Source organism: Carassius gibelio, chromosome A12 (genome assembly GCF_023724105.1).
Source record: "Carassius gibelio isolate Cgi1373 ecotype wild population from Czech Republic chromosome A12, carGib1.2-hapl.c, whole genome shotgun sequence".
Taxonomy (NCBI): Eukaryota; Metazoa; Chordata; class Actinopteri; order Cypriniformes; family Cyprinidae; genus Carassius; species Carassius gibelio.
In genome coordinates, this window is record NC_068382.1 from 13557947 (window position 1) to 13583788 (window position 25842).

At 36.4% G+C, this 25842-nt stretch overlaps 1 protein-coding gene across 1 annotated transcript in view; it reads left to right on the forward strand.

The window, feature by feature from the left end:
- Window positions 1–318: 318 nt before the first annotated feature.
- The window catches only part of ca10a (carbonic anhydrase Xa), a 160745-nt gene continuing 135221 nt past the window's right edge, over window positions 319–25842 (forward strand). The window contains exons 1-4 of the mRNA XM_052611339.1: window positions 319–506; window positions 895–1010; window positions 1138–1299; window positions 14926–15000. Of these exons, the coding sequence (XP_052467299.1) occupies window positions 1239–1299; window positions 14926–15000 (136 nt within the window). The 5' untranslated portion in view covers window positions 319–506; window positions 895–1010; window positions 1138–1238. The remainder of the gene's footprint in view (window positions 507–894; window positions 1011–1137; window positions 1300–14925; window positions 15001–25842) is intronic.

Genomic DNA, 25842 nt, shown 5'->3' on the forward strand with positions numbered 1-25842 from the left:
TTTTTTTTGGCCTTGTCTGCTCCCGAAGCTATATTCCCCCAATTGTACTGTAAAACTATTATGCTCATTAAAATATTCCTTATTAGCTTTTAAGAAAGAACTCCTTTACCACAGACAGAGCTAGCCTACTACTCGTTGAGAAATGCATGCAACCAATTTAGGGGAAAAAAAAAAAACGCTTGTTTCTTGGCAACCCGTGTATCTCTTCTGTCTCCGCCCATCTCCTTCTCTCTCTCTCTCTCTCTCTCTCAGCTGTGCGCCAGCGCTCCATCCACCTGTGCCTAGGTAACGTGATCACGCAATTAATTGCGGGAGCGCGCACTCTGTTTTAGTGTTCCGCGCACCCGCAGCGCATTGGAGGCTGGTGTACAGTCTTTTACCTCGTGGAACAGGAAATCTGAATAGCTATTTCTTTCATAAATCCCTGGGTTGGGGTTTGATTTTGTTCTTTTCTTCTTCTTTTTTTTCTTTTAGGTTTTTAACTGTCGTAAAATCAAAAGTAACAGGTAAGCGCATATATCTTACAGTACCTCCAATATTATTTTGGTGTGCTCACTGACGTTTCTGCTGCGGTTTTTCATTACTCACCGTTAAACTTGTTTGTAAGACACTTTGTACTGTGACAGGAGCGGTCAAAAAACACCACAGGTTAAGTATTTACAACTTTCATTTAATTAATGACACTTCATGAAAGCAGAGGGGGAAATTAATCCGTGCTTGTGTGTTCTGTTAAGTGTCGTGAACGAGGGAAGCACGCCCCCCTACAGCAAGTGCGCGGTCCCGTGACTTGCACGTTAAACCTGGCTGAGTTAAAACTGTTACTCTCGCGCAGAGCTCCGACCTTGCTCACTACGAGGACACGTCAAATCACAGCTGTACTCTCTCCTTTCACAGGGTCAGATCCACGGAGTCCAGCATCTTCGTGACATAACAGAAGCTGTTCTGGAACGGGAAAGGGCGCTTAAGTCGTTTTATGGAGGCTTGTGGGACGCAACGAAACATTTCTTAAAGTATTGGCACTGAGGATATCAGTTTAGACCCCCTTTTGATTCGGAACATAGTCTTGTTTGGATTTCAGCCTGTTTGAAATGTGGCGTTTTGTGCTCGAGATAAATGTGCTATGTGTGTGATTTGGAGAGGATCTTGTGGAAGGTGTCCAGTGGGAAAGAGACTGGGTGGACTCATCTACAACTGATCCCCGTTTTCTGATCGCAATGGACTTGGAATGAAGACAAAACATGGATATAATCTGGGAAATATTTATTATCCTTCAAGCCAATCTCATCGTTTGCACTTCAGGTAAGACTGTATATTGATTCTTTTGACAATAAGTGCTTTATATTCTTTTTATAATAGCTTAAGTTGTGTTAAAGACAATTTACGTAGTTTGACCCTGTAATTTAAAATAATATAGCCTAATTAAATAAAATATTTCAGAATGCTCAGAATTCTGTAGAAATCCAGTTTTTGATAGTATAAAAATCACTTATTTTTGGTGCCTACCACGATCCACGTATTTTTATGGTAATTTCTGTATAATAATGTATTCAGCTTAATAAAGGATTTTTTTTTTTTTTTTTTTTTTTTGGACGATCCGATTGCCATCGAGCAAACTCAGTCTGGTATATCTTGTGTTATAAATTGGCTGGGCATAGGCTACAGTAAGTTAAACGTTAATTAAATTTAAAATAAATGGCATTAAATTAGTCGGGGCTATATATATATATATATATATATATATATATATATATATATATATATATATATATATAGATATAGATGTAAAATAGTGATTTTGGAGGTGGTAATCACTGTACAGACCAAATATAAAAGCAATGGATTGGAACCCCGAATTTCGGCACGAATCCCTGACTGTCACCATTACCAGTTACTATCACTTTAGTCCGTCTATTGGGGAGCCGAATGATCGTGTAATGTCGAAAATAGGCAGTTTTCTCTGACATTATAGTGTTAAAAAAACAAAACAGAAAAGCCACGGAAAAAACTTAAGTGGGCAGAAGTCTGAATGACTGCCAAAAACCGTCCAAATAAGGATCGCCAACATTATTATGACTAAACAAATCAAGCCCGTTTCTGGTTTAACTTGAAACCTCCTCGTGAGAGATTTATGGAATGCGTCCAGCAGCGTCGCCCACGCGAGAACTGGACATTGATGGCAACCCAGTGCGCAACACATCCGTCTTTCTCATGACATGATGCGTGGGACAGGAAACGTAAACGTCCTTGACCAGTTTTATTGTCTCTAAGAGCTTACCTTTTTAGTAGCTTCATGTAAATGCTCACCATCACATGAGGTTACTAATATGGCAGTTAAGTCAGACTGTTATGGTGCTTTGGAATATTATGGATTTATGTTTACTAAACACCTTTTCTAAAGTGACATTCCAGGTGAGCACTAGTTAGTATGTGTGAGTGGTTTGTTTTCACAGACATGAAAACTACTAGTCATCTGTTTATGGTGTGTGTGTGTGTATTATTGTTTATTTTACTAACATCGACATCAGTTGTAATGAGCATGATGATTATAGTTTAGTAGGGCCCTTACAGTAAGTCTGATAAGATTACTGCCATTTTTGTCTCCTCTTCCACTTCTAGTTAATGAGTATTGTTGTTCACAGCTCATGTTACTTCTAGAATGTGTAATTCTGGAAAGCAGGACTTAAATGTTATCCATTTGCAATAGATTGGATTGTGAAAAGTGGACATTACATATCAAAGCAGAGCCAGAATGAATGTCAGTTTGCTTTTTGGTATTCGGTTAACATTACCCAGTAGCACACATGCAGTCCAAGTGACGTCAATTGAAAAGGATCTCTTTTTTTTTTTGTTAGTTATAAAAATAAATAAAAAAGATGAATGATTATGATGGCAGCCTTTTTAACTTCAGAATAATGTGCAAAATGAATAAGATAAATAAAAATGTATGTGCATTTTAATACATTTTGCTTTTTGCAAATGTTTTTTTTTACATCGCCTTTCGGATATTTCCTGGTGTAGCTAAGATGCATGTTGTTTATTGTCAAGCACATTTCCAATTTTCCACTGCCATCACAAATAGCAAAGGCCTCTAATGTGCTTCCAACTTTTTTCCCCAGCAGTTTTCTTGATGACGTGTTTTTTTGTCAGCAATTGCATTGTTTTATGACAGATGGAAAACACTCCTTTTTGCTGTTTAATCAAGTTTTTTTTTTTTTGTTTGTTTTGAAGGTCAAATTTATCTTTGTCTTTGGTGTATATAACAGGGAAGCTCTCAGTGATTTTTTTGTTTGCTGGTACTCCTTGTTCACAAAGATTCTATTTTGTCCCCACTACAGTCATAATTGGACAATAACAAGTTACATCTTCCTTGGCATTTTGGTTTCCAGTCATTTTTACCGTAACATCATAGATTTTAGCTGACATTTGCAGAGCATAAGCATTAGTTTGGTAATGGCAGTTAAAATTTTTGGGAAGCCCCACCTCTATTAGTTGCTAACCGTCTTACAATGACAGTTGTCATTGTAAAAACCTTGTCTCAAGATGTTTTTGATAAACTTTGGACACAGAAGGACCACCTCTCGTCGAGGAGCATTCAAGTGGGACTTAAATATGCCATGAAAGGATGTATGAAAGATTTTAAAATAAATATGGTGAGTAACAAGATTAATTTGGAAGCGAGGGTTTACAAATCACAACGCAAGAGGAAGAAGCCTCATGTTACGCTCGTCACACAGATGACGACATCCAGGATTAACACTGTTCATGTACTGTACCACAGGGTAAAATTAAATTAATTTATATTTAACCAGTTTAATATGGAAAGGCACTGAAATGTAGACCTTTATTTATGTGTTTTTGACCTACACTGTACATGACGTGAGAACAGTTAGCTATTTAAGTTTGTACGTTATCATGGACTCACTAACTTTAATTGTAACATAATGAGAGTGTGACAACCTTCATTGGAATTGGGATTGGATCCTACGTGAACCAGATTAATGCTCCCACATCATTGGATTAATACACCATATGAACCTGCTTCATACCATTAATGAACAATCATGTACTAGTCTGCCACAGAAGTGGCACCATTCTCTCAGGATACCTGGAATCAGTGTTACCAGTACCCCAGGCACTTAATTTTAGCATAAACGCCATCAAACCCACGAGAGTTTCAGGTCTTCCATTGTTTCTCTATTGTGCTGAAACCTAAAGATGTCTGAGTTCCGGTCCCTGTGCAACTGATACTCAACCATTGGCTCATCTACTTTCGATGGAAGGGGCTTATCAATAGGTAAAATAGAGGAGCATTTACTTGTGTCAGTGTGCACCAATACTGCATTTTTAAAGGGTCTGCATTAGGAGTTGATGTAAAATCACTTGCAGTTTGATAAATTATGAGATTCTTATTGGGATTGACTTATTTGTGCACTTTCTGTCTCTTTATTTTGATACGTTGAATGAAAATACTCCCTGACAGTGAGTTCCAAAAGTAAAAAAAGAAAGAAAAAAAGATTGAGAGCTATTTCTGTGTCAATAATCAAAATTTGTGTCATTGATCATGCGACTCTTTGTGCAGACGTCAAATGATCTTGCTTCTACTGAAGCCACTGATGCTCTTCAATCATACTTGAGAACATGATCATCAGATTCAGGTGAAATAATATAAAATAATTGTACAATTTAACTTTTCAAAGAAATTGATATGCTGCCTTTATAATTATTTAATAAAACATATTTTAAACCTCACTGTATTAGTATTATGTTAATTTAGTCATTTGGACTCTTTAATTTAGCTCTTCATTAACCTCTGACATGCTTTAGTTAAAGTCCAGGGAAGTTAATGAGTAGGGAAGATAATAAGTATATTATCTTTGCATAAGATGTGTGTCAAATACACATTCACTCTAAATCATAATTAGTAAGCACAATGAGTGCATTCGATCTCCTCGAGAATTGAACGTGCATGCTCCTCGCGCTTGCACAGAATCTATCAATCATATTGTCAAGTCCTCAAATGGAGACAAACTAACTGAAACGTTTTGCAGAGTGTTTCTTACATGTACGGAAACAAACGGCTCTTGAAGACAAAAGAAGCTGATGACATACATTACAGATATCCTCTTATACTTCCATGTGCTCGCTACTGTCGTTATGAGTTGTGGAGGTCAATAGTTTGGGGAGTTTTCACACTTTAATCACTGGTCATGCTGATGGCATTCAGGTATAGGAACACAAGGTCATAGGTAGCTTCATGATTTTGGTGATGATAAAACAACAAATTTGGATATCGGCGATAACCACTACAACTTTTTGGAAATGTAAAAACAAAACCATAAAATAAAAAAAAAACCTAATTAAATTGCGTCGTCAGAGTTGGTATTGTGGCTTATAAATGATCAGATGGTTTTTGACCAGCAAATGATGCCAATGTGTTTTGTCAATCATTAGAAAAGCTGTGTCTGAGGCAGTGAGGGCATCGCATTTTTTTTTTCATGAACCCACAGGTTATAAAGTTTATTATAGCTAAATGGGCACTTAGTCTTGTATTGATGAATACATTTGGGAGTTATGAGGTTTGCTGACAGTTGTGTTACAAGGTTTAGTCACAAGCTCTTTTGAATGCTTTTCATGGGTTAGATATTTGTAAAACTCACTAATGGACATTAAAATTACCAACGAGCTAATATCCAAGCTTTTATAATGACGAAATAATTATATTGATAATTTTCCACGTCACACCTGACAACTTGTCACAGCACACTAGTGTGCCGTGGAACAGTGTTTGGAAAACATTGCCCTAGGGTATGTAGTGACGAGTTCCCTTGAAGTGGAATCTCAATTTCAACAAACCAGAGGTTACGGTCCTGCTTTGGTGCACTGTGCCTTTGCTTATCATGAAAACAAAAGAGTCTGCAATGCATTCATCCCGTTAATTGGAAGAATGGGTGTTAAAGTCCACAAGCATCTGTAAATCTCTATTTAAGTTGTTTTTCTGCTCAATTCACTGATAGAAGCATACATAAATGTTGTCCACCTTAGTTCTTAGTAATCATTCAAATACATTTCAAACCTTTTGAAAATGAGATAATTGTTATTTTTCCTGAAGAACTTGATTAAACTGAACCGAATACTGTTCTTTTAAAGAGCACCTCTATTTATTGAGAGTGAGGCATTTGCGGTGGCATTATTAAGATGTAAAGAAGTTGAATGCACTTTCATCCATAGTGGCTAAATGTTGTAATTTATCAAGTCCTAATTTGTATGGTTGTGAGATTTTAACTCCTTAAGCAGTTGTGAGCACAATATATAATATGTGAATGATTTTAAATAGAATATTCAAATTAATTAATTTAATGTTTTTGTCCCTTGCAGAAAATGTAACTTAATTGTATAGATTCAATTAGAGAAAATGTGGTAAAAATACAGATACTAAGATAAAATTGGAGTAATGTTTCTCATTAATGTAGCCATGCTTGTAATGTTTTTTTTTCTTCTTTTTTTCTTCTCTACAAAATTACTCCCACCTTTCCTGAATCCTGACATTTTTAGTGTAAATATTTAATTAGCCTAAAGAAAGCATGCCATTTAATTCAGCATTTGATTCATTAGCTAGAAAACTTCAAACTAGACACAAGCCATATTTTAAAAACTGAAAGGCTGAAAACCTTCTAAATCCACCGCGGGTTAGGAGCAGCTGTGTTTAGCCAGGTCTTCCCTGATGGGTGGGTGTAGCTAAGACTATTTGACTGTCACATGGAGCGGGCATAGCCATTTGTAAAAACCCAGCCATGAATCTTGTCACAAACCCACAGCAGCGAGACACTATGACATGTTTTCTCTGGCTCTCAGGTGCCCTGTGGCTCATCATCCACAGTGTGCACCTGGCCACTCTTAGCTCAACAGCCGACGCTCGCCACAGCCTAACAGCAATCTTGGCTCTCTTTGCAAGAGAAGCCTTGCTGCTCCACATGTGTGATGCCGAGAAGCGGTTTTTAATGTTTGGGCAATGCCACGGCTAAAGTCTGGAATGTTAAGCGGTGATATCTATAGTACAGAGGCTTTAGCTGTGGCTGGGTGATCCGGCACGCCCACACTGGGCAACAGTCTCAGACGACTAATCTGATAATCCCATGCAGATGTGTCTGTGAGTGAGTTTGCATCTGTGCATGTGGACCGAGAGAGAGAAGAGACTAAGCGTTGCAAGACTGTCAGCATCCTCCTTACGTGATTTGGTTGTTTATCAGTTTCCCTTCTGGGATGAGGGGCTTAATGTCACAGTTCAAAACGTTAAGATATTATGGAAATTGCCAAATGAATTGTCCTAAGTGAACCTGAATGCCCAATACAGATGCAGATTGTGTTCTTGCTGGTAAAAGTGTGTGGGTCTCTGAGGAAAATAGCTGCAAATACTCCTGTAATACTGATAAAGTTTATATCTGCTAGTAAAACTTCCGTTCTCACATATTGCCTCAATGCATTTCTCGGGGGAAGTGCCAAGTTCTCCATGTTGTTCTACTGGTCAAGGCAGTGGGTGTGTTTCATACCATGCCATCTGTCATATAATTTATTTATAGTAGAATAACTTTTTTAGTGCTGCTGCTTGGGTCAGAGTAAGGCCATCTAGAGCTAACATCCCCCTCCAGTATTAAATCTTTTGTTAAATCACAGGATACAGACCATTAAGGCCCCAATATACTCATTGCAATTTTTTCCCGGTTGTTTCGTTTGGGGTAAAAAGAAGTTTAAAATACCTTTGCAGTAGTATACTGTTAGCTACTAACCTAATGCTACCCAGAAACCCATGCTTCTGGGAACAGTGTCTAAATGAATATGTAAATATCGGTAACAAAATAAACCTAAAACAAAAATTAGAAAACAGCTGTTAAGAAAGCATCTGATAATAGTGATGTGGATATTATTGCACCAGCTCTGCAATTCGGAAAATAATATTATAATTTAGCAAAATAATAATTATTATATATTTGAAAATATATATAATTATATATTGCAAAATAATATAATAATATATATACTCAATTGTATATAGAATATTCAAATTAATGTATTTAATGTTTTTTTTTTTTTTTCATGTAGAAAATGTACATTTATAGATCTAATTAGACAAAAATATGGTGAAATATATTGTTAATTAGTTGGGCAATCAGTCGGTTTTAATCTAATTAGTTACATGGTGTTGCAATTAATAAAACTAATTAATCCCAAATGGAATGTGGCTGTGAAAATACACCCAACAGATAATTTAAAGCCATCACTGTGTTAAATGATAAAAGTATCAAGCAGACATAAAACATTTGCTTGGGAAAGAAATGTTTTGTTTTAATTCAACATAAAAATTATTACACATAAAAGTTTAGGATACAGTGGCCATTATTATTTTCTTTCTTTTCTTTTTTATTCATATGGAAACATGTTTATTATTATTATAATGGCAATTAAATGATACTCGGAATAAGAAACTAAAACTGCCAGCCAGTGGCAGTAAATGATTTTGAGTAAGGCTAATGATACACAGGGCATCTCTTTGAGCAATGTTATGGGGAAACTTTGGCCAATGTTGCCCTGTGTATCATCAGCCTAAGCAATTGATTAATTCAATCATTCGATTCATTCAAACGGCTGATGGCTTTTTTTATCGATGTTCGCTAAGCTCACGATTAAATTTCATATTTGAAATCACCAATGAAATCTGACAACAACAGTCTCATAAATGTTGTTTCTTTTGCTCAAATAGTATTAAAAAACGTATTTTTCAAGCTAGTCCAGCAAATGTGCATCTAAGAACGCTGAACGTTTCTATGGCAAACAGGAAATCTAACAGCAGCTGCAGTGATGCAATGAATATATCGATTGGCTCTTTTATTCATAAGCTGGGACTTCCTTCGATAGAGTGGCCATTTCGAGCATTGCATTTTTTTTCCCCATTCAAAACTTTTGAGTGACACGTCTTGGGTATTCTGCCTTGACTCGTATTATTCGGGACAATAACAGCAGTAGTGTTATATTGCTCTTGCTGCTTGTGTGATATCGCTTTTCATATTATAGAAATAATTGAATTTAAATTTTAGGGACACGTAAATAAATGTATTGCATTCTATAACCAAACTGACACCTGTGCATTTTTCAGGACCTCATTCTTTGCCAATCTGTGCTGTTTGAACAGAGCCACACTGGACAGCGCTAGTCAACTGCCGTATCATATAATGTGGGAGCCGCACTGAATTGTGTAATTGTGTTAATTACGTCCTGTGTTTATAAGTTCCATGTTAATCATTAGGTTGTCGTTTGCTCATGGAGGAGAAGAAATTAGTTGTGTTCATTCGAAGATGGATGAACTCACACCTTGATTAGGTTCACTTAGTAACCAGCTGTCATTTGCGATAAAACGTCCCAATGTAATGGGCATCACAATATTTAATAATGTTGCTATGGTTACAAGAGTTATAATACGGTTGCGACTTTAACTGTTCATTAATACAGCTTTGTATTGAAGCAGCCACCAATATCTGCAGCACTAACAAAACTAAAAACCTTTTTCTAAGAAATTATATGCAAATTTTTTGTTTATTTGTATGAAAAAACGCTGAAAGATTAATGGGAGAAGATATGGTTATTATTTATTACTTTATTTAATTGAACTAAACGATTAATTGAATAATAAAAAAATAACTGATAGATTTCTTCATAGAATAATCTACATAATGTTTAGTTGCAGCCCTAATTCTGATGTAAAGAATATAATTGATGCTGAAAAGTCTTTATATTACCTCTAAAACGATTATGCCAGGCTTTGAAGAAGCCAGTTCAGAGGTCCGTTCAGCGGCACAGAGGAATGATGAAACATATCAAAGGTGATTACACATACAGCATATCGGCTGGCCTTTTTATATTGATAAACGGTTCAGGATGCTTGGTCTTGATTGAAAGAGTCCACCGGGGATGAGCCCTGCAACATTACACTGGTGCAGCTGGATCCATAATGTGACGCCACAAACGGGCCGAAAAACAATTATCTCATAAGTCAGTAAGCACAGCTGTCGGCAAGGTCAAGTTTCATTTATGGGCGGCATTTGCGACTCTTTCTCTTTTCACCCTGCATGGATGAGTCCCGGGAATGCCTCAGGTCCATGATGAATACTAATACTCTGACAATTAGTTTCTGAAGTGTTTATTTACAACATCACCTAATTTCTCTGGAAGTGCCATGTCTAGGTAGTTTATCATTTGGGTTTGAAATGCTCTTTAGATGGAGCAGGGATATAAATGTATGCAGTAGCAGAGTACCAATTCTCTTCTATTATTCTCCACTTCCATTGAGGAAATATTTTAGAACAATATTTGGACTGTAGTAAAGGTGAGAGTCTAAATGTGTGTAGCCTTAAATTAATAGCCCCCCCCCCCCACCCACCACCAAATTAAAATTGTCAACTTGGACATAATGATTGCTATTGATTTTGATCAGGTTAAATGGTGGAAACTATTATAACGTGGCTAGGGTTAGTCAAACAGACCAAAGTTTTTTACTGGTTCAGGGATTATTATAAACCTTTTTCAGTGCACAGCAAATTTGATGTTATACAAATTTAACATATTTCTGAAAGGCCTGACTTCCTTTGCTTATTTATGGATATGACATAAGCACGCATGGAAATTTGACGCTAGTACATTTTCCCTGCAAAAAACTGTATTAAATCATTATTATAGGCTTACCGTAGTGATATGAGGTTAGGCAAAAACAAGGAAGATTGATTCAAACAACAAAACATTGCACAGTGTAGCTTTAATGCTTGAAATAGTTTGAATAAAAACATACTAAAGAGTAAAGATGAACAGATGGTAAACTGCTGGAAACAACACAACTGTAAATTAAACTCGGGGGCATCCTTATGATGTCCTTATTAAACTGTATTTTAAGACTTCGATTCCTGTTTGTAAATATGATGTAACTAAGGGAAACTAAATGTGGCAGAAAAATGCAATCCTTGTGCTCAAATGGCAGTGCCTTTTTTTCATGTGTATCAGGGGCACAATTGCATGTGATCTCACAGGTCCAGTTCTCTCTGCAGCTGTGAGAATTTTATAGTTTCTTAGGTCTCTAATATCCAATTTAAAGAGTCCCTCATGCCAAATAGATGTTAATAATAATGAGCATTACCCGTATCTCAACATAAACAGAACTTCTCCAACATCAAATGCTATGACCATTTGGTCGAATTATGTTGCTTCTCATTCAGTCTTTATACCATGGATGGGCATTTTGAGCAGTTCTGTTGGTCTGTACTCTAACACACAAAAAATGAATAATAATTTACTCAATACTTGTCATATTCAGCACTAGTAACATATTCTCCTGGACTTCTGAAGAAACCAAAAATATCAATAATTAAAATATTGCTACACTTTCACTACATATTTAAAAACTGTATTCATCTTCTCGTCCATCTACTCGTCCCCACTGACTTGTTTGAAAACACCTAAATCACCTTGCTGTGCAAGCTTAAAATGTCATATATGCTCACTGAGATGATACCGAGAGGCCAGACAGACTAAAATTGTCACTCTGTTCTTCTGACACATCATTTTATTAGCAAAATATTCCAATACTCGCTGGTGCATCCAGGTCACACTAAAAATAGACACTCAGTGTATGGCCTTAAAAGCAACTGTCATCTGATCAATATTCTGTCATCTCTGCAGGATATGATATGAAGACTGTAAAAAGAAACATTTATCTTTAGCAATATTATTAAAGGGAATAGCAGACAAAACAATGCTTCTACAATAGATATATATAATCACATTACTAAATGTGTCATTGTATTCGAATACATTTTGTTTTTAAATGTATCCCCTTGGGATAGTGCCTACAAAAACACCATCTACAAACGTAGGCCAAAATGGAGAAAAAAAAAAGTGTTTTCAAATGTATTCTGATTAATGTGGACGTAGCTTTGGATGCAGCTGAAAGCACTGTGAGATTAGAGTGAGAGATTCAATGGAAAAGTACATTTCATTGATGCACACAATGTGTGTAAAGAAAAATCCATATGTTTAAATGGTGATAGTGAACTACAGTAGTTGGTACAGAGAGAGTAGTCGCCTATCTACTCATGCCCGTCTCTAATCTCTAGTAGTGACAAATGTAGACAAGTTTGCCTCTTTGCCTTTTATGTTTAGCTGTTGTGAAGTGCCTCTTTAAAAATCCTTTACCAAGCAGGGGGGTCGCTCCATTGGGAACAGGGATCAGAATATTTGTGTTAATTACTTTTTGATGTATTGACACCAACTCTGCAGACGTTCAATAGGTTTGTTACCTCTGTGCTGCAACTGCCCTCATCTATTCATTTGATTACCCAACTTTGAATAATGCATGAGCAAGTCAGCGGCTGGGAAGCGGCCCCATTTATAAAACGCTGAAAAGGAAACGCCAGCAGCATTCAGAGATTTGAGTATTATTATTAAGCCAATCATTTGAATGCCATTATTAAAGCATAAAGTGCAAACCCTGCTGGATACCGTTGATACCGTCCCTTAGAGGCAGTTCAGACTTAAACAGGCGATTATGTATTGTCTCCCATCTAACGTGGGACATTGTCTAGCTAGTAACTGTTGCCCCTCCCTTTAATTAGTTTTGACAGGAAGCAAGGCGATGCAGATGTCACCACAAACATCCTGACTGTGGACCTCCTCCACACCACCACTTACATGCAGTCTCTCGGACAGAATGTTGTGAAATAACAGCTTTAGATGTCTATTCTGTATGACCTCTGACTTCGTTTTTGCTTTATAGATTTTAATATTTCTTTCTGCTAAAGCCTGTAAATATGTTATTGGGGGATCGCCAAGCTGTGTGGGAAATGGAAGAGAACTTAGCTGCTTTTCTCAAACTGCTGTCATAATGAAATATGTGATGTCTCATTTTCATGCAGCCTTGCACATACAACTGGGACACGCACAAGATCTGAGTGCAATGAATTACACTAAATCACAATTGTTCTTTGTTCTTTGGTCCCTGTAAGCTTACAGCCGTATATACTCTTACATAAAAGCCATTTAAAACTCTTGTTTTAATCACAATAGGAACAAAAACACTACACTTGGATCTTCTATGGAACTCTTTTGTTGCATGAAGTCTGGAGTGCTTGAGTCTTATGCTTTCAGAAATGATCAATTGGCGTTATGTTTTCCTATCCTGTCTCTGTCCTGCTAATGACGGCAGCTTTGAGCTGCAGGGATGGGAGCTTTGTTTTCCCCACTGAGAGGGAAAGAGATTGTTTGATGCAGTGTCTGATGCTTGTCCTGGAGCTTCCACTAAAGCTCTCCTGTATTATTACGCCAATGTCCCTCAGGAGAACATGGCTGATGAATTGTTATTGCCTCACACTCCATACTAACTTCTGCTTGAAGATAGTTCCTGACAGGAATCCTGAGACAAGGAGAGGAAGAGAGATCTGTGACGTTCATCAATTGGTTAAAATAAATAAAGTTTTGTAGATTTCAGTTTTGTAGGCTTTGGCATGTTCAAACCGTCCAAACCATACTTTGTATATGTACTGTTTAAAGGGGGCAAAACCTGAATCCTTTAACTATACTCAAAATCCTAGGTCAGGGATAGGCAACTCCGGTCCTGGAGGGCCACTGTCCTGCAGAGTTTAGCTCCAAACTTAATTTTTATGAGGGCTGAAGCTAAACTCTGCAGGATAGTTGCCCTCCAGGACCGGAGTTGCCTATGCCTGCCCTAGGTTATAGTTAGTGTATTTGGATAATAATAATAATAATAATAATAATAATAATAATAATAATAATAATAATAAAACAAGAAAACCACTTAAACACATTTCATCAAATAAACATTACATTTTTAAATAAGATAATAATAAGAAAGTCAGTGGGGACCAGAACATTTTTGTTTACCCATATTTTTCAAATTTATTTTGTATATAGCAGAAGAAAGTACAGTAAGTCATACAGGTTAGGAACGGCTTGAGGTAATGTAAATGATAATAGAATTCACATTTTTTAGTGAACTATCCCTTTAATGTCTGCAGTGCATCTTAAACATACTTTTACGGAAATTAGTTTATTCATTAATAAAAATTTCAGATTTTTACTTGTATAATGCTGGATCCACTCCAGTAGTAATCACTGTAAATACAATACCACCAGCTGTTTTGGAAGACAAATTTGAGAAACAATTCAAAAACACTACTTGGAAGCATTAATACAATCTGAAAAGTCTGCCTACATCCAGAAGTGATCCAAGCAGTTTTAGCATTGTAGTCAACCTCAGTTATAGGGTTTCAACAGCATTATATTCAGATAAAGTAGTGAAATTGTTAGCTTCACCATGGTGTTTGGTTTTTACTGTAGATCCTGCAAGAGGTAGAAACATTTTCACCTCTCCAGCCACCTCCTCTTTTTGTGAAACTGAACCACTCTCCTGCATTAATTCTTGTCCTTGATGGATGGATTAACCCTCCTCCAGTTCCATTAAAAGGCAGCCTCGCCACCTCTGGCCTCATAGTCAGGTTTTCCAGTGGCAGTACGGATGGGAAAGTTTAGGTGTAAATGCAATATCCTAAAATCTTGTTTTGTAATTTCAGGCCGTGACCTCCTTTAGCAGCGGGGACTTTACTTGGTCACTGTAATTATAAACTACAGCTCTGGTTCAGTCAAATCTCTTGCTGGGTTCACACAGAATAAATCTCCATTCTAATGTTTGAGGAGCAAAAGTGAAGGGTTTTAATTCCAGTTTTGTTTGTTTTGTGCTTCTCTTGCAGGGCTGTTTGCCAGAAATAATTTTTGAAAGGAAAATGACAGAAAACAGTTAATGGTCATTCAATAAAAATGTTTTTCTGTAATGAATGTTAAATCACTCCCAATTTTCCTCTTCTTTTCTCACAGCTCAGCCAAATCCACCCAAAATCCATGAGGGATGGTGGGCTTACAAAGAAGTTGTTCAGGGGAGCTTTGTTCCAGGTAATCATTTTACAACAGCTTTTTTATCAGCGTTCAAGTGTGGCATTCTCTACGCTTATGTTACACACATGGATTCTACATTAGTTCTAATTTATATTTTATCAATCATTTAGTCCTTCTAAATACTATGTGTTGTGATGTTTTTAACACTAGCCTCTTTTTTAATTTAAAGGAATAGTTTAAATGAATTTAGTTTACTGAAAATAAATCCCTTCAGGCCATCCAAGATGTAGATGAGTTTTTTGAGATCGCTTGCTCAGCAATGGATCCTCTGCAGTATATGGGTGCCAGACAGCTGATAAAGCATCACAAGCATTCTGCACAACTTCAGTCAATCAATTAACATTTTTGGAAGTAAAAAAAAAAAAGTATGTTAACAAGTAAAGTATTTTGAAACAAATAAACAAATTCATGTGATGTTTTTAACTTCAAACTGTTACTACTGACTAAAATATAAGTCCATAATTTTGCTCTCTTGATTGAAAAGGTAATCTTTTTTTTTTTTTATACAAAAACCCACAAGCAAGAACCAGTTCACTAGAATGATTATGACTTTGAATAATTATTTAATGTAAAGATTGTTAGAGATTGATTATTCCCTTTGCTCACCTGGAAGTAAAGCTGCATGGAAACAATACTGAACATGATATTAAAAATCAGTGTTTGATCACACTGCTACTTATACTTGGACTTACAGCATGATGCATGATTAGAGCTCTTGAAACAAAGACGGCAAGTTAACAGCAGTAACTGAAATGCGAGACATGTTGAAATACGTGAAGGATTCCTCTGTCTTTGTTCAAAAATTCTGCCCTTGGTTTTGTTTTTCATACGTTCAGATTAAGGTGAAAGGTTTACAAACTCAAGAATCTAAGTAATTCCTGATGCTTGGACAAAAGTCAGACTTCATTGTTAATTGTGCTTCTAATGAAGATATTCTCACTTGAGTTATAGGGATGTGATGATGGTATTAGGGCTGTGTGATATGGACAAAAAAAACCTATAATGATATTTTTGATCAGTTTTGCGATTTCGAATTTAATCACGATTTTGACACACAGAGACATGTTTTACAGTCATAAATGCATTCAGTACACATTTTAAATATATTTCCAAAAGAAAACCAATGAGAGCTTTATCAAAAAGTTATAGCGTCTCTAGAACAGACATAAGTCAAAATAATCATGTAAAAGTAAAGATGTCAAACAAAATGTCTAAACGTGGCAAAAAAATAAATAAAAATAAAACCCTTGTCCAGGGATTTTTTTTTTTCTTTTTTACCAGGCATTGGTCATTGTAGCGGTGCCTCAGGTGTTGAAGTAGATTTGTTTTACATTATACAGGTTCACACGTATTCTGTGTGCAGTGCGTATACAGCATGTGTGTATGCGGTTCAAAAGCAGCAGCGAGAGTGCGTTATTGTAATGCGTGAGATGCATGAATCTCTCCGCTCGCATGCAGATTTCTTTTGCTCTGTTAAAAAAAAAAAAAAGACGCGTGTGCTCAGATACATGCTGCTCTCGCCCCGGAGAGTGCGTGCACTTAAAACTTGTCTCCTTTCACTCAACCTGTTTCTTGTGCACTCACAACTCTCTCTATGCTCATGCGCTAGATATTCATTATTTTCTAACCTTTCTATTTCTAAGCTTTTGTGTTCACATCTTTTACCGTGTACCATAACAAGAACAAGCCAGACGTCGAAGCTCATAGTTTATGATACCTTATGTTTATGGTTTTATGTTTTCTTTTTTTGTTGAGTTTTTTAGGGTTTTAAAAAGAAGGATTTTAATAGAGATGAAGCTGGAGAAACCTTTGTCTCTGAGTAAGAGTCACATCCTGTGGAAAATCATGCTGGGCTAAGATGCACATCATCTTGAGCTGCTGAGAGGGGTGTTGGATTGGCAATCTGGTTCCTGTTTATTCACCAGAGGTGTGGGAAAGGGGCAGCTGTATTTTGAGGATTGTTAAATGCTCTGTGCCAGGCACGTTAAGGTCCCTGTTTATCTATGAACCCCACCATTCGTGTTTTTGAAAATCTTTACTGTATGTTGCATCAGTGTGATCTGTATGTGCCTGTGGCACAGTGAAATGGATGGTCCCCCTGACCGCTGCTGGCTGATGGGCTACAACTCTCCACAGTGTTCTTAGCATAGATTTAAATACTGCACACTGCAGCCTGATTTTGTTGTAAAAGAGTGAGAAATGAAGAAATTCTTGTGATTTACACCCTTAGATCCATCTCCAATTCAGAGTAGAAGTGGGTGGCATTATGTTATATACAGTACTAGTATATCAGTGGCACAGTTAACAAAATTGTGAGCAGAAAACTGTGAGCATTTACTGGAGACCAATTGGAGATTATAAAAGGTATGCACAATATATCAGCAGTATATTGGTCATCAGTCTATATTATAAGTTCTATTCTATTTATTAGTAATGGTCAATATTGAATATTTAATTGCATGCTTATTTCATCCATTTTACATTATATATTTATTATTGTTCAGCAAGGATGCATTTAATTGACAATAAAGGCATTAAGAATGCTATAAAATAATTAGATTTCAAATAAATGCTATTTCTTTCTGTTCATGAAAGAATCAAGAAAAAAGAAAATTAAGTAGCACTCTGATAATGATGAGAAAGGCTACCTAAGCATCAAATCAGCATTTTAGAATGACTTCTGAAGAATCACGAAACTTGATCAATGGCTGCTAATTCAAAGGAATGCATGTTAAAATATAATAAAATAGTCAGCGGTTGTTTTAAACCATAATATTTCACAATATAAATTAGTTAAATTACTAATTTCATATAAGTTTGCAATGGCAGCTTTTTTCTCTAGTCTGATTTTAAACAATCAAAATAAGCCAAAAGTTTTGTTTTCTGTCATAAATGCTCTCTTAAATCCTTCTGTCAATTGTATACAACACTCTACGGACACATTGGCAATTGAATCGCAATTGGCTAGTAATCCAACAGGCTGCTGGATTCATGAATATTAATCAGGTTGTGTCTGTTCGTGGAAACTGAATTGCTGAAATCAAAACTGGGACAATAATAAGTGAGCACCAAGTGAGATTGCCGTTTGCGCACTAGTTCCGTCCACTTTGCGCATGTGAGAGTCACGACGCAAGTCATGCACCTTAACACAACAGTTTAAGGTATGCCAAATACACAAACACTGGTGTGCTGTGTGTCCATTGAGATGAAATGAAAAATATCACAGATCGCTTGACTGAGAGTGAAACTCTGAAGTGCTTAGTCAGAGAGTGCAACTCTAACGCTGACGAGTAAAATCTGGGAATTTATTAGCCATTGGCTGATATTAGACATTTAGTTGCCAAAGTGAAGATTTAGTCGCATATGCAAATGATTTACTTATAGGGTTGGTATACCAAATCCCTCAAATGAACAATTTGAAATGAAAAGATTCTTGACTTTTCTGAGAAAATTGTAAATTTAAGATCTCAGGTGGTATCCTGTTTTTGTTGAGGTTTCCCAGTCATCATCTGTATGGGAGACCTTTGATCCAATTTCTTTGCAACTCATCACTGAAATAATTAACTCCCTCAAAACTTCTTTGCGTCCTCGCAATGTAATTCATCTCTGGTATTTTAAATTGTTAATTGAGTCTGTTGGCCCTGTTCTTCTTTCCCTATTTAACAAATGCTTATCACTTGTTTCGGTTCTTGCATGTTTGAATTTGGCCTCTGTTACTCCTTTGCTCAAGAAGCCATCCTTAGATATGTCTGTTCTAAATAACTACCATCCAATTTCTGTGGTCCTTTTTATCTCTAAAGCACTGGAAACGATTGTTGTGTCAACTACAATAGTACTAACCCCATCTCAGAAATCTTTCAGTCTGGTTTCAAGCCAGCTCTGCTGAGAGTGTTGAATGGTATCTTAATTGATTCCGATTCAGGTGAGTCCGTGATTTTAATTCTCTTAGACCTGTCTGCTGCTTATGACACTATAGATCATCAGTTGCTCCTGTCAAGATTAGAAACTTTTGTGGGGCTAAAAGGTGCGGTCCCAAATTGGTTTAAATCTTATTCAACAGATTTATATATTTAAGTCAAAATTGGCAACTTTACCTCCTCTGCTGTCCATCTCAATTTTCGACTTCACCTGGGATCTATCTTAGCACCTCTGCTTTTCTCCCTCTATATGCTTCCTTTAGGTTAGATTCTGAGAAGGTATGGTGTATCTTTCTATTTCAATGCAGATGATACCCATATATATATGCTTATTAAAAGAAACTATCCTTCAGCTAGCAATTCCCTATTTACATGTCTTAATGAGGTAAAACATTGGCTGGCCAGTAACTTTTTGACTGAGGTCATTGTCTTTGGTCCATCTAAAAATGTCAAATTTAACAACTCAACCTTGGATAGCCTGGCAGATTTTGAGTCAAAGTGTGTTAGAAACCTAGGTGTTTTCTTATACATTCGACTCATTCTAGAGAAACACGTCTCCTCGGGTTGTTGCCTCTAGTTTTTTTCAGCTCTGATTACTTTCTAAAATCATTGTCTGCCTGAAAAACCTCTTCAGACAGCTGTTCATGCGTTTATTACCTCTCGATTGGACTATTGCAGCTCTTTGTATTGTGGCATCTCAAACTCCCAAGTAGCTTGCTTACAATTGGTGCAAAACGCAGCAGTCAAATAATAAAAAAAGGCCACAAATACGATCCTGCCTCCCACTTTCTGCAAGATCTTCATTGGCTTCCTGTTAATTTTAGGATAAATTTCAAAATTATTTTATTTGTTTATAAATGTTTGCGCAATCTCGACCCGCGTTACCTGTCAGAATTGTTGCATTCTTACAGTCCTACCCGAGATTTAAGATCTGGTAATCAAAGCCTACTTATAGTTCGCTCCACAAGGCTGAAACGCAGAGGAGATGGAGCTTTCTCTGTGATGGACCCTAGATTGTGGAACACCCTGCCAGCACCCCTTAGAGCTGCTCCATCTTTATCAGTTTTTACATCTCTTTTGAAAACTCACTTGTTTTCTGCAGCCTTTGTAAATTGATGTTGTATCAATATATATATATATTTTTTTTTTTAATCTTTGATCATTATGTTGTACAGCACTTGACCTTTCAGTCTGTCAGTCAGTCTGGTGATTTTTTTTTATTTTTTTTTATTGTTCTTTATAAATAATAGAACTAGAACTAATTAAAATAGTGCAAATAGTATGCATTTTAATACCATCCTTTTATCAGTTATCTGTCATAACACAAAAATAATAATTGGATGGTGCTTCCTCTACACTTAAATCTAAAAATCCTTGAAACAAATAAAATTTAGTTTGGAAGCAGCACTGTTGATATTACGTTTTTAGTGAATCTATCTTTCATACAAGTGTTTTTCACTTATTCTAAGTATAAACAAGTTAAAAGTAAAAAAACTAAAAAAAAGTCACCAAAAGCTTTCATTTAAGCTGTGGTTAACCTTCACAAAATCAATGAAGGATGCTAATAGGCAGGTACACCCTGCATGTCAAGCACTTACAAGCGGTTTACAGATTGACACCCACTGGTTGGAAAGTAATTAAGGACAGAGAAAAATGGCCTTTGGAGCCCTAGTTGAGCTGGGACTGAAATAGAGCATGTGTAGCCACTAGAAATATATTGGGCTGCACTGAAAACTAATTAAATTGCTGTACATGCTTTGAAATTTATCAGAGGACATGTGAAATTGTTTAAAGCAGCAATAAGTACCATGCATATTTTTTGTGCATCTCACAGTGCTTTTGAACCCTCTCTTGCATCACATATCATGCGCATGGCTTGTGTCAAATCTGCAATTGTCACAACTTTCAAGACAGACAAAACAAATTCTGTGCATTGCCAGAAAAACGGGGGGTGCAGATGGAGGAAGTTGTGCTAAGCATCTTTCTCTGTGAATTACTGAAGAATCTCTGCAAGTTTTCATATAAATCTGTCTGGGTCAGTCCTGATCAACACAGATTTTATAGCTGATACAGTGTTTCCTTTGTAAATGTTGACACCAAGGGAAAATGCTGTGATACAACAGTCTGATAGGAAAAAGTTTAATCGAACCTATGTGAGCATTGGTTGAATTTAAAATTTTTCTATCATTTAATGGCAAAAGGCTAGTCTTGCTGAAAGAGCAGTTGTAGTAGAAGATGTTGATATATTCATGAGCGTTATTATATGATGTGTATTACATGGCATGGGCATGAATTCCCTTCAACTAATACATCATTGGGTGGTAAATGGTCCAGTCTTCATTCACTTTTCTCTGGTTTTCCATTAGGATTTGATAGTTGGGTGCCCATCATTGCGTCTATTGTACTATCTTAAGGTATTATACTACATATTAATATGCACTATGATCATGATTTCAGAGCTGAGGTAATTGAAATAATTTAAATGGGTATAATGGGGTAAGAATCAGCAAGGATCTGGTCAAATGAGATATACAATAGCATTCAAATGTTTGGGGTCAGTAAGATTTTTGGATTTTTTTTGTGTTTTTGAAATATGTCACTTATGCTCACCAAGGCTCCCTTTACTTAATCCAACAAAATAATATCAGTAATATTGTGAAATATAATTGCAATTAAACCAATTTTTTTGTGTTTTAATATTTTTTAAAAGATTCCTGTGATGGCAAAGCTGGATTTTCAGCAGCCATTACTTCAGTCTTCAGTGTAATGTGATCCTTCAGAAATCATTCTAATATGCTGGTTCTGTGCTCAAGAAACAGGTCTTTTAATTGTGTGCTAAATACTTCCATTACCATTGTTGAAAACAGTTGTGCTGCTTAATATTACAGTGTATAATTAATTAATTAAAAAGCATGGATAATTACTATGCAAGTTGATATTCTGGTCATATTTTATTTCCAAGCACATTTTAGCAATTCCAAACCACACCAATCTTAAAAACTACTATTTGTTTTGTATCATTTAGAAGTGATATATAGTAGATAAAACCATTTTCCAGAACTGCAACCTACTCTGGAGTCTCCAGAAGACAAGGTGTCTCAGGGACTTTGGTAAATAAAAAAATAAAAAAATCCTAAAATATGACCCCACACTTAATGATAACAACATGCTGAAGTGTTGTGAAATGGATTAAGACTGATTTTATAGGCTTTATAGACCGATAGGTTGAGAGTGACTTTTGGAAGATCAACATCACATCCTCTTGTACCACTCTTTCAAGACTTTATCTTTAAGTATCTGGCAGTACATTTGGGAGCTCATTTTTAGTCCATCTCCAGTCCTGAAATGTCTGTCTTGCTCATTGTTTTAGAAGCTCACACCATGACCCCCTCAACAATGCCACTCGTCCAATTTGAAAGAATCCCTCTCAACAAGTAATTGGTTTTATTGTTTTTGTCCTGTCACACCACCACGGTATGGTGAGGGGCGCAACATTTCCATCACATGCTTGAGGCATTCGGCCACTCACAACACACTGGATAGCTGGCCAATCAGAGCACACTTCGCTTTTCAGACCGGTAAGCTTTGGAAAAAAACAGCGCGTTTCAAAAAGGCTGGGCATAGAGCAGAAACAATAATGTACGGTATGTGGAAAATAAAGTGTTTTTTTAACCTTAAACCACATAAACACATTTCATTACACCATATACACAAAATAATGTTATTTTTAGCAATATCAGATGACCCCATAAAGGGATACCTGCTTAATAATTATGCACACCTGAATATAAGGCATTTTTCCCTTCCAGTGACTGTTAACAATTGTATATCACTTATAAATGATTAAATACAAAATGAATAGTAGTTTTTAAGATTGATGTGGTTTGCAATTGTTAAAATGCGCTCTGAAAAAAAAAAAATATGATCAGAATGTCAACTTGCATAATTATGCACACACTGTAGTTGCGTGTTTAGTTGCCTGTTTATTCAACTATGAGCACTTTTGGCCCAGTAGACTTTTAGTAAATGAAGTCTCTTAAAACATTTTCTCCCAACAAATGGGTTTTTCACTTTTTTTTTTTCTTGAAAGGAAAGGTCAAAGGTAAAACAATTTTAGTTTGACCTTCATATAACATGTAGTTGGCTTCAGCCATTTGAAAACATGCTAATAACCTACAATCCCATGACAATGCCTCAGAACATCAGCTGACATATATGTAATCATTATGTAGCAAAAACTGCTTTCAGAGGGTAATGGTGTTGCCCCAGCTATCATGGCCCCATTTTTACTGTGCTCTGTTTGATGATGGCCTCCTAATAATCCCCATGTATGAATAAATGAGCAGTGTTTCCATTCCTCTGACTGGTGAATGAGTATTCTTGCACACATTAAGTGCTGCAGTATGTGCCTTAGGTTTTTGTTAAAATGCTTATACTTTCACAGTACTTCTTAATTCCCAAACAAAAATATAATGAGCAAAATGTTCTTCCTTATTCAAAGAATAGGGATATAGGAATCTTACTAGACAGGAAATTATGCATCTTCACGTGAGATGGAAATTCCAGTGTTTCCATGTCCTAGGAAAAGCTGTTGGTATATACTGAAGTATGTTGAAACTACATGACCAACTGATCACTACTTGCTTTGTCTTGGTATATTACTGGAAAATGTGTGGCAGAATAGATTAATCATGTGACTAAAATATGTCCATGAATAGGGTTATTCCTATAGCAACATAAGCAAAATCTTTTCACTTGCATGACACTTCATCCATGTCTCTGTATCAACTGTGTTGGAAAACAAATTAGAAATAGACAAATTAGAGTACTCAAAGCCATTCAAAACCACTATTAAGAAGTCTTAATACAGTACAAGGCGGATTTAATGTGATGTGTGTATGTATGTATGTATGTGTGTATGTGTGTATATATATATATATATATATATATATATATATATATATATATATATACATACATACATACATACACACACACACACACACACACACACACACACACACACACACACACACACACACACACACACACACACACACACACACACACACACATCACACATATATATATATATATATATATAGGGCTGCATGATTAATCACATGTGATTTGTTATGCATGTCTCTTTAGTAAAGCTGGTTCTGTGATTACTACTAAATATACATCACCTGCTTTCAAATGGACTGGCACTTACTACACAGAGCCATAGTTTGCTGAAAAGCTACGCAATATCGCATTCATAAATCGCAGATGAATCACATTTGGTTATGAACGCGATATTGCGTAGCTTGTCAGCGAACTACGGCTCTGTGTAGTAAGTGCCAGTCCATTTGAAAGCAGGTGATGGATATTTAGTACTGGAATCTATTGGATAATAACAGATAAAATATTCAACCCTTGGGACCCTCTGTAAAATTACCTGTAGCTAAAAAAACACCAAAGTTATTCAAAAAGAACATATTGCAATGATTTTACAGCTTCAAAGCTTTGTGCAAAGAAATATGGCGTCTCTATTCTGTTAACATCTCCTTCATCTTGATCTCCATTCAACTGGTCATCAAACAGGACACAGTATAGTAATTAAAGAAAACACACAAGCAGCACAGTTCTTGCCTTTTGTTTGCGAGTGAACCGTAGAGGAAACACATTATGTTGCAGCCTTAATCTCTGGGTGTAAGAGGCCCGACAACAAAATCCCCACCACAGCTGAATGGTAATTCATCTCATTGACAGTCATCCCCGCTTTTTCCTGAAGGCATGCAGGAATGCTAAGTTTAGGCGGCAAAACATATCCAGAGCAGCTAATTTTCTCCACGGTGGTGAAATGCATCACGCAGCAGTTCCTTTCAGAATGGGTGACAGCTGTAGGTATTAAGAGACTGGCTGATGGATGGGGTGCAAGGAGGAAGACTCTCATAACCTGCTCTTTATTTACTGCCACTTGACTGACAGGGACGAGTACGAGCACGATAGGGTCTGAAGGAGAGAATGGGGATGGTTCAGGACATGTGTGAGACGTGTGCATTGGGCATTTTGGAAGCTAAACTATAGTCACTCCTTTCTGTCACTCAAGCTTGAATGCTCTGTTATCACCCATCAGTCAGAACACCGGTGGGAAGCCAAAGGGCTTCTGATGTGGCTAGAAACCTGAAAGCTTTAAATGACATCAATTTTGTAGGTTGTTTCATCTTATATATATATATGTGTGTGTATATATGTGTATACACATATTTGCAAAACATTCGTAAGCCATTTGCAGATGAGAGGTGCGGCCAAATGAGCCCTCGTTAGTGAAGATAAATGTTCTATTCATTTCAGTTTCTTGGAAGTTATCAGCCTATAACCAAACTTTCATGTCTGGTTCAAAGATGCTAGCTTTTGCTCTGTTAATATGGTGCATTTACTATTCAACATGTACGTCAGCACTATCTGCTCCAGATCAAACCAATTTCACTCCAGGGGGTGAAGAAATATGTAAGTGATTTTTGACACCGCCCTCATTTAAGAGAAATACAGAGAGGTTGAAGTCTAAAGGGGTGTGCTGAGGAGTCTTGAAGATTATTTAAAAATGCTGCCGTTCCATATTTTTACATGTGCAGCTTCAAACAAGACTCTTTTAGAGACACCCTTGGCTAATATTATGGCTTCAATAAAGATTTTATGTGCATCCCTTATAAATAATTTTTAAAAAGGCAGGTGAAAGTGAATCAATTTCAGTCTTTGGTGGTAGATGAGATGATCAGATGTTTTACATGGAAACGTGATGCAGTTTCAGCATTTACCATTTAGTTTATTGCCAACCAAATTGGAAATGTTCCAACTACAGTTTTTTTTTAATAAACACTAGGGTTGTATGGTAAATTGAAAAGATATTTGAAAATAATGAAGATTTGCTTGTCAT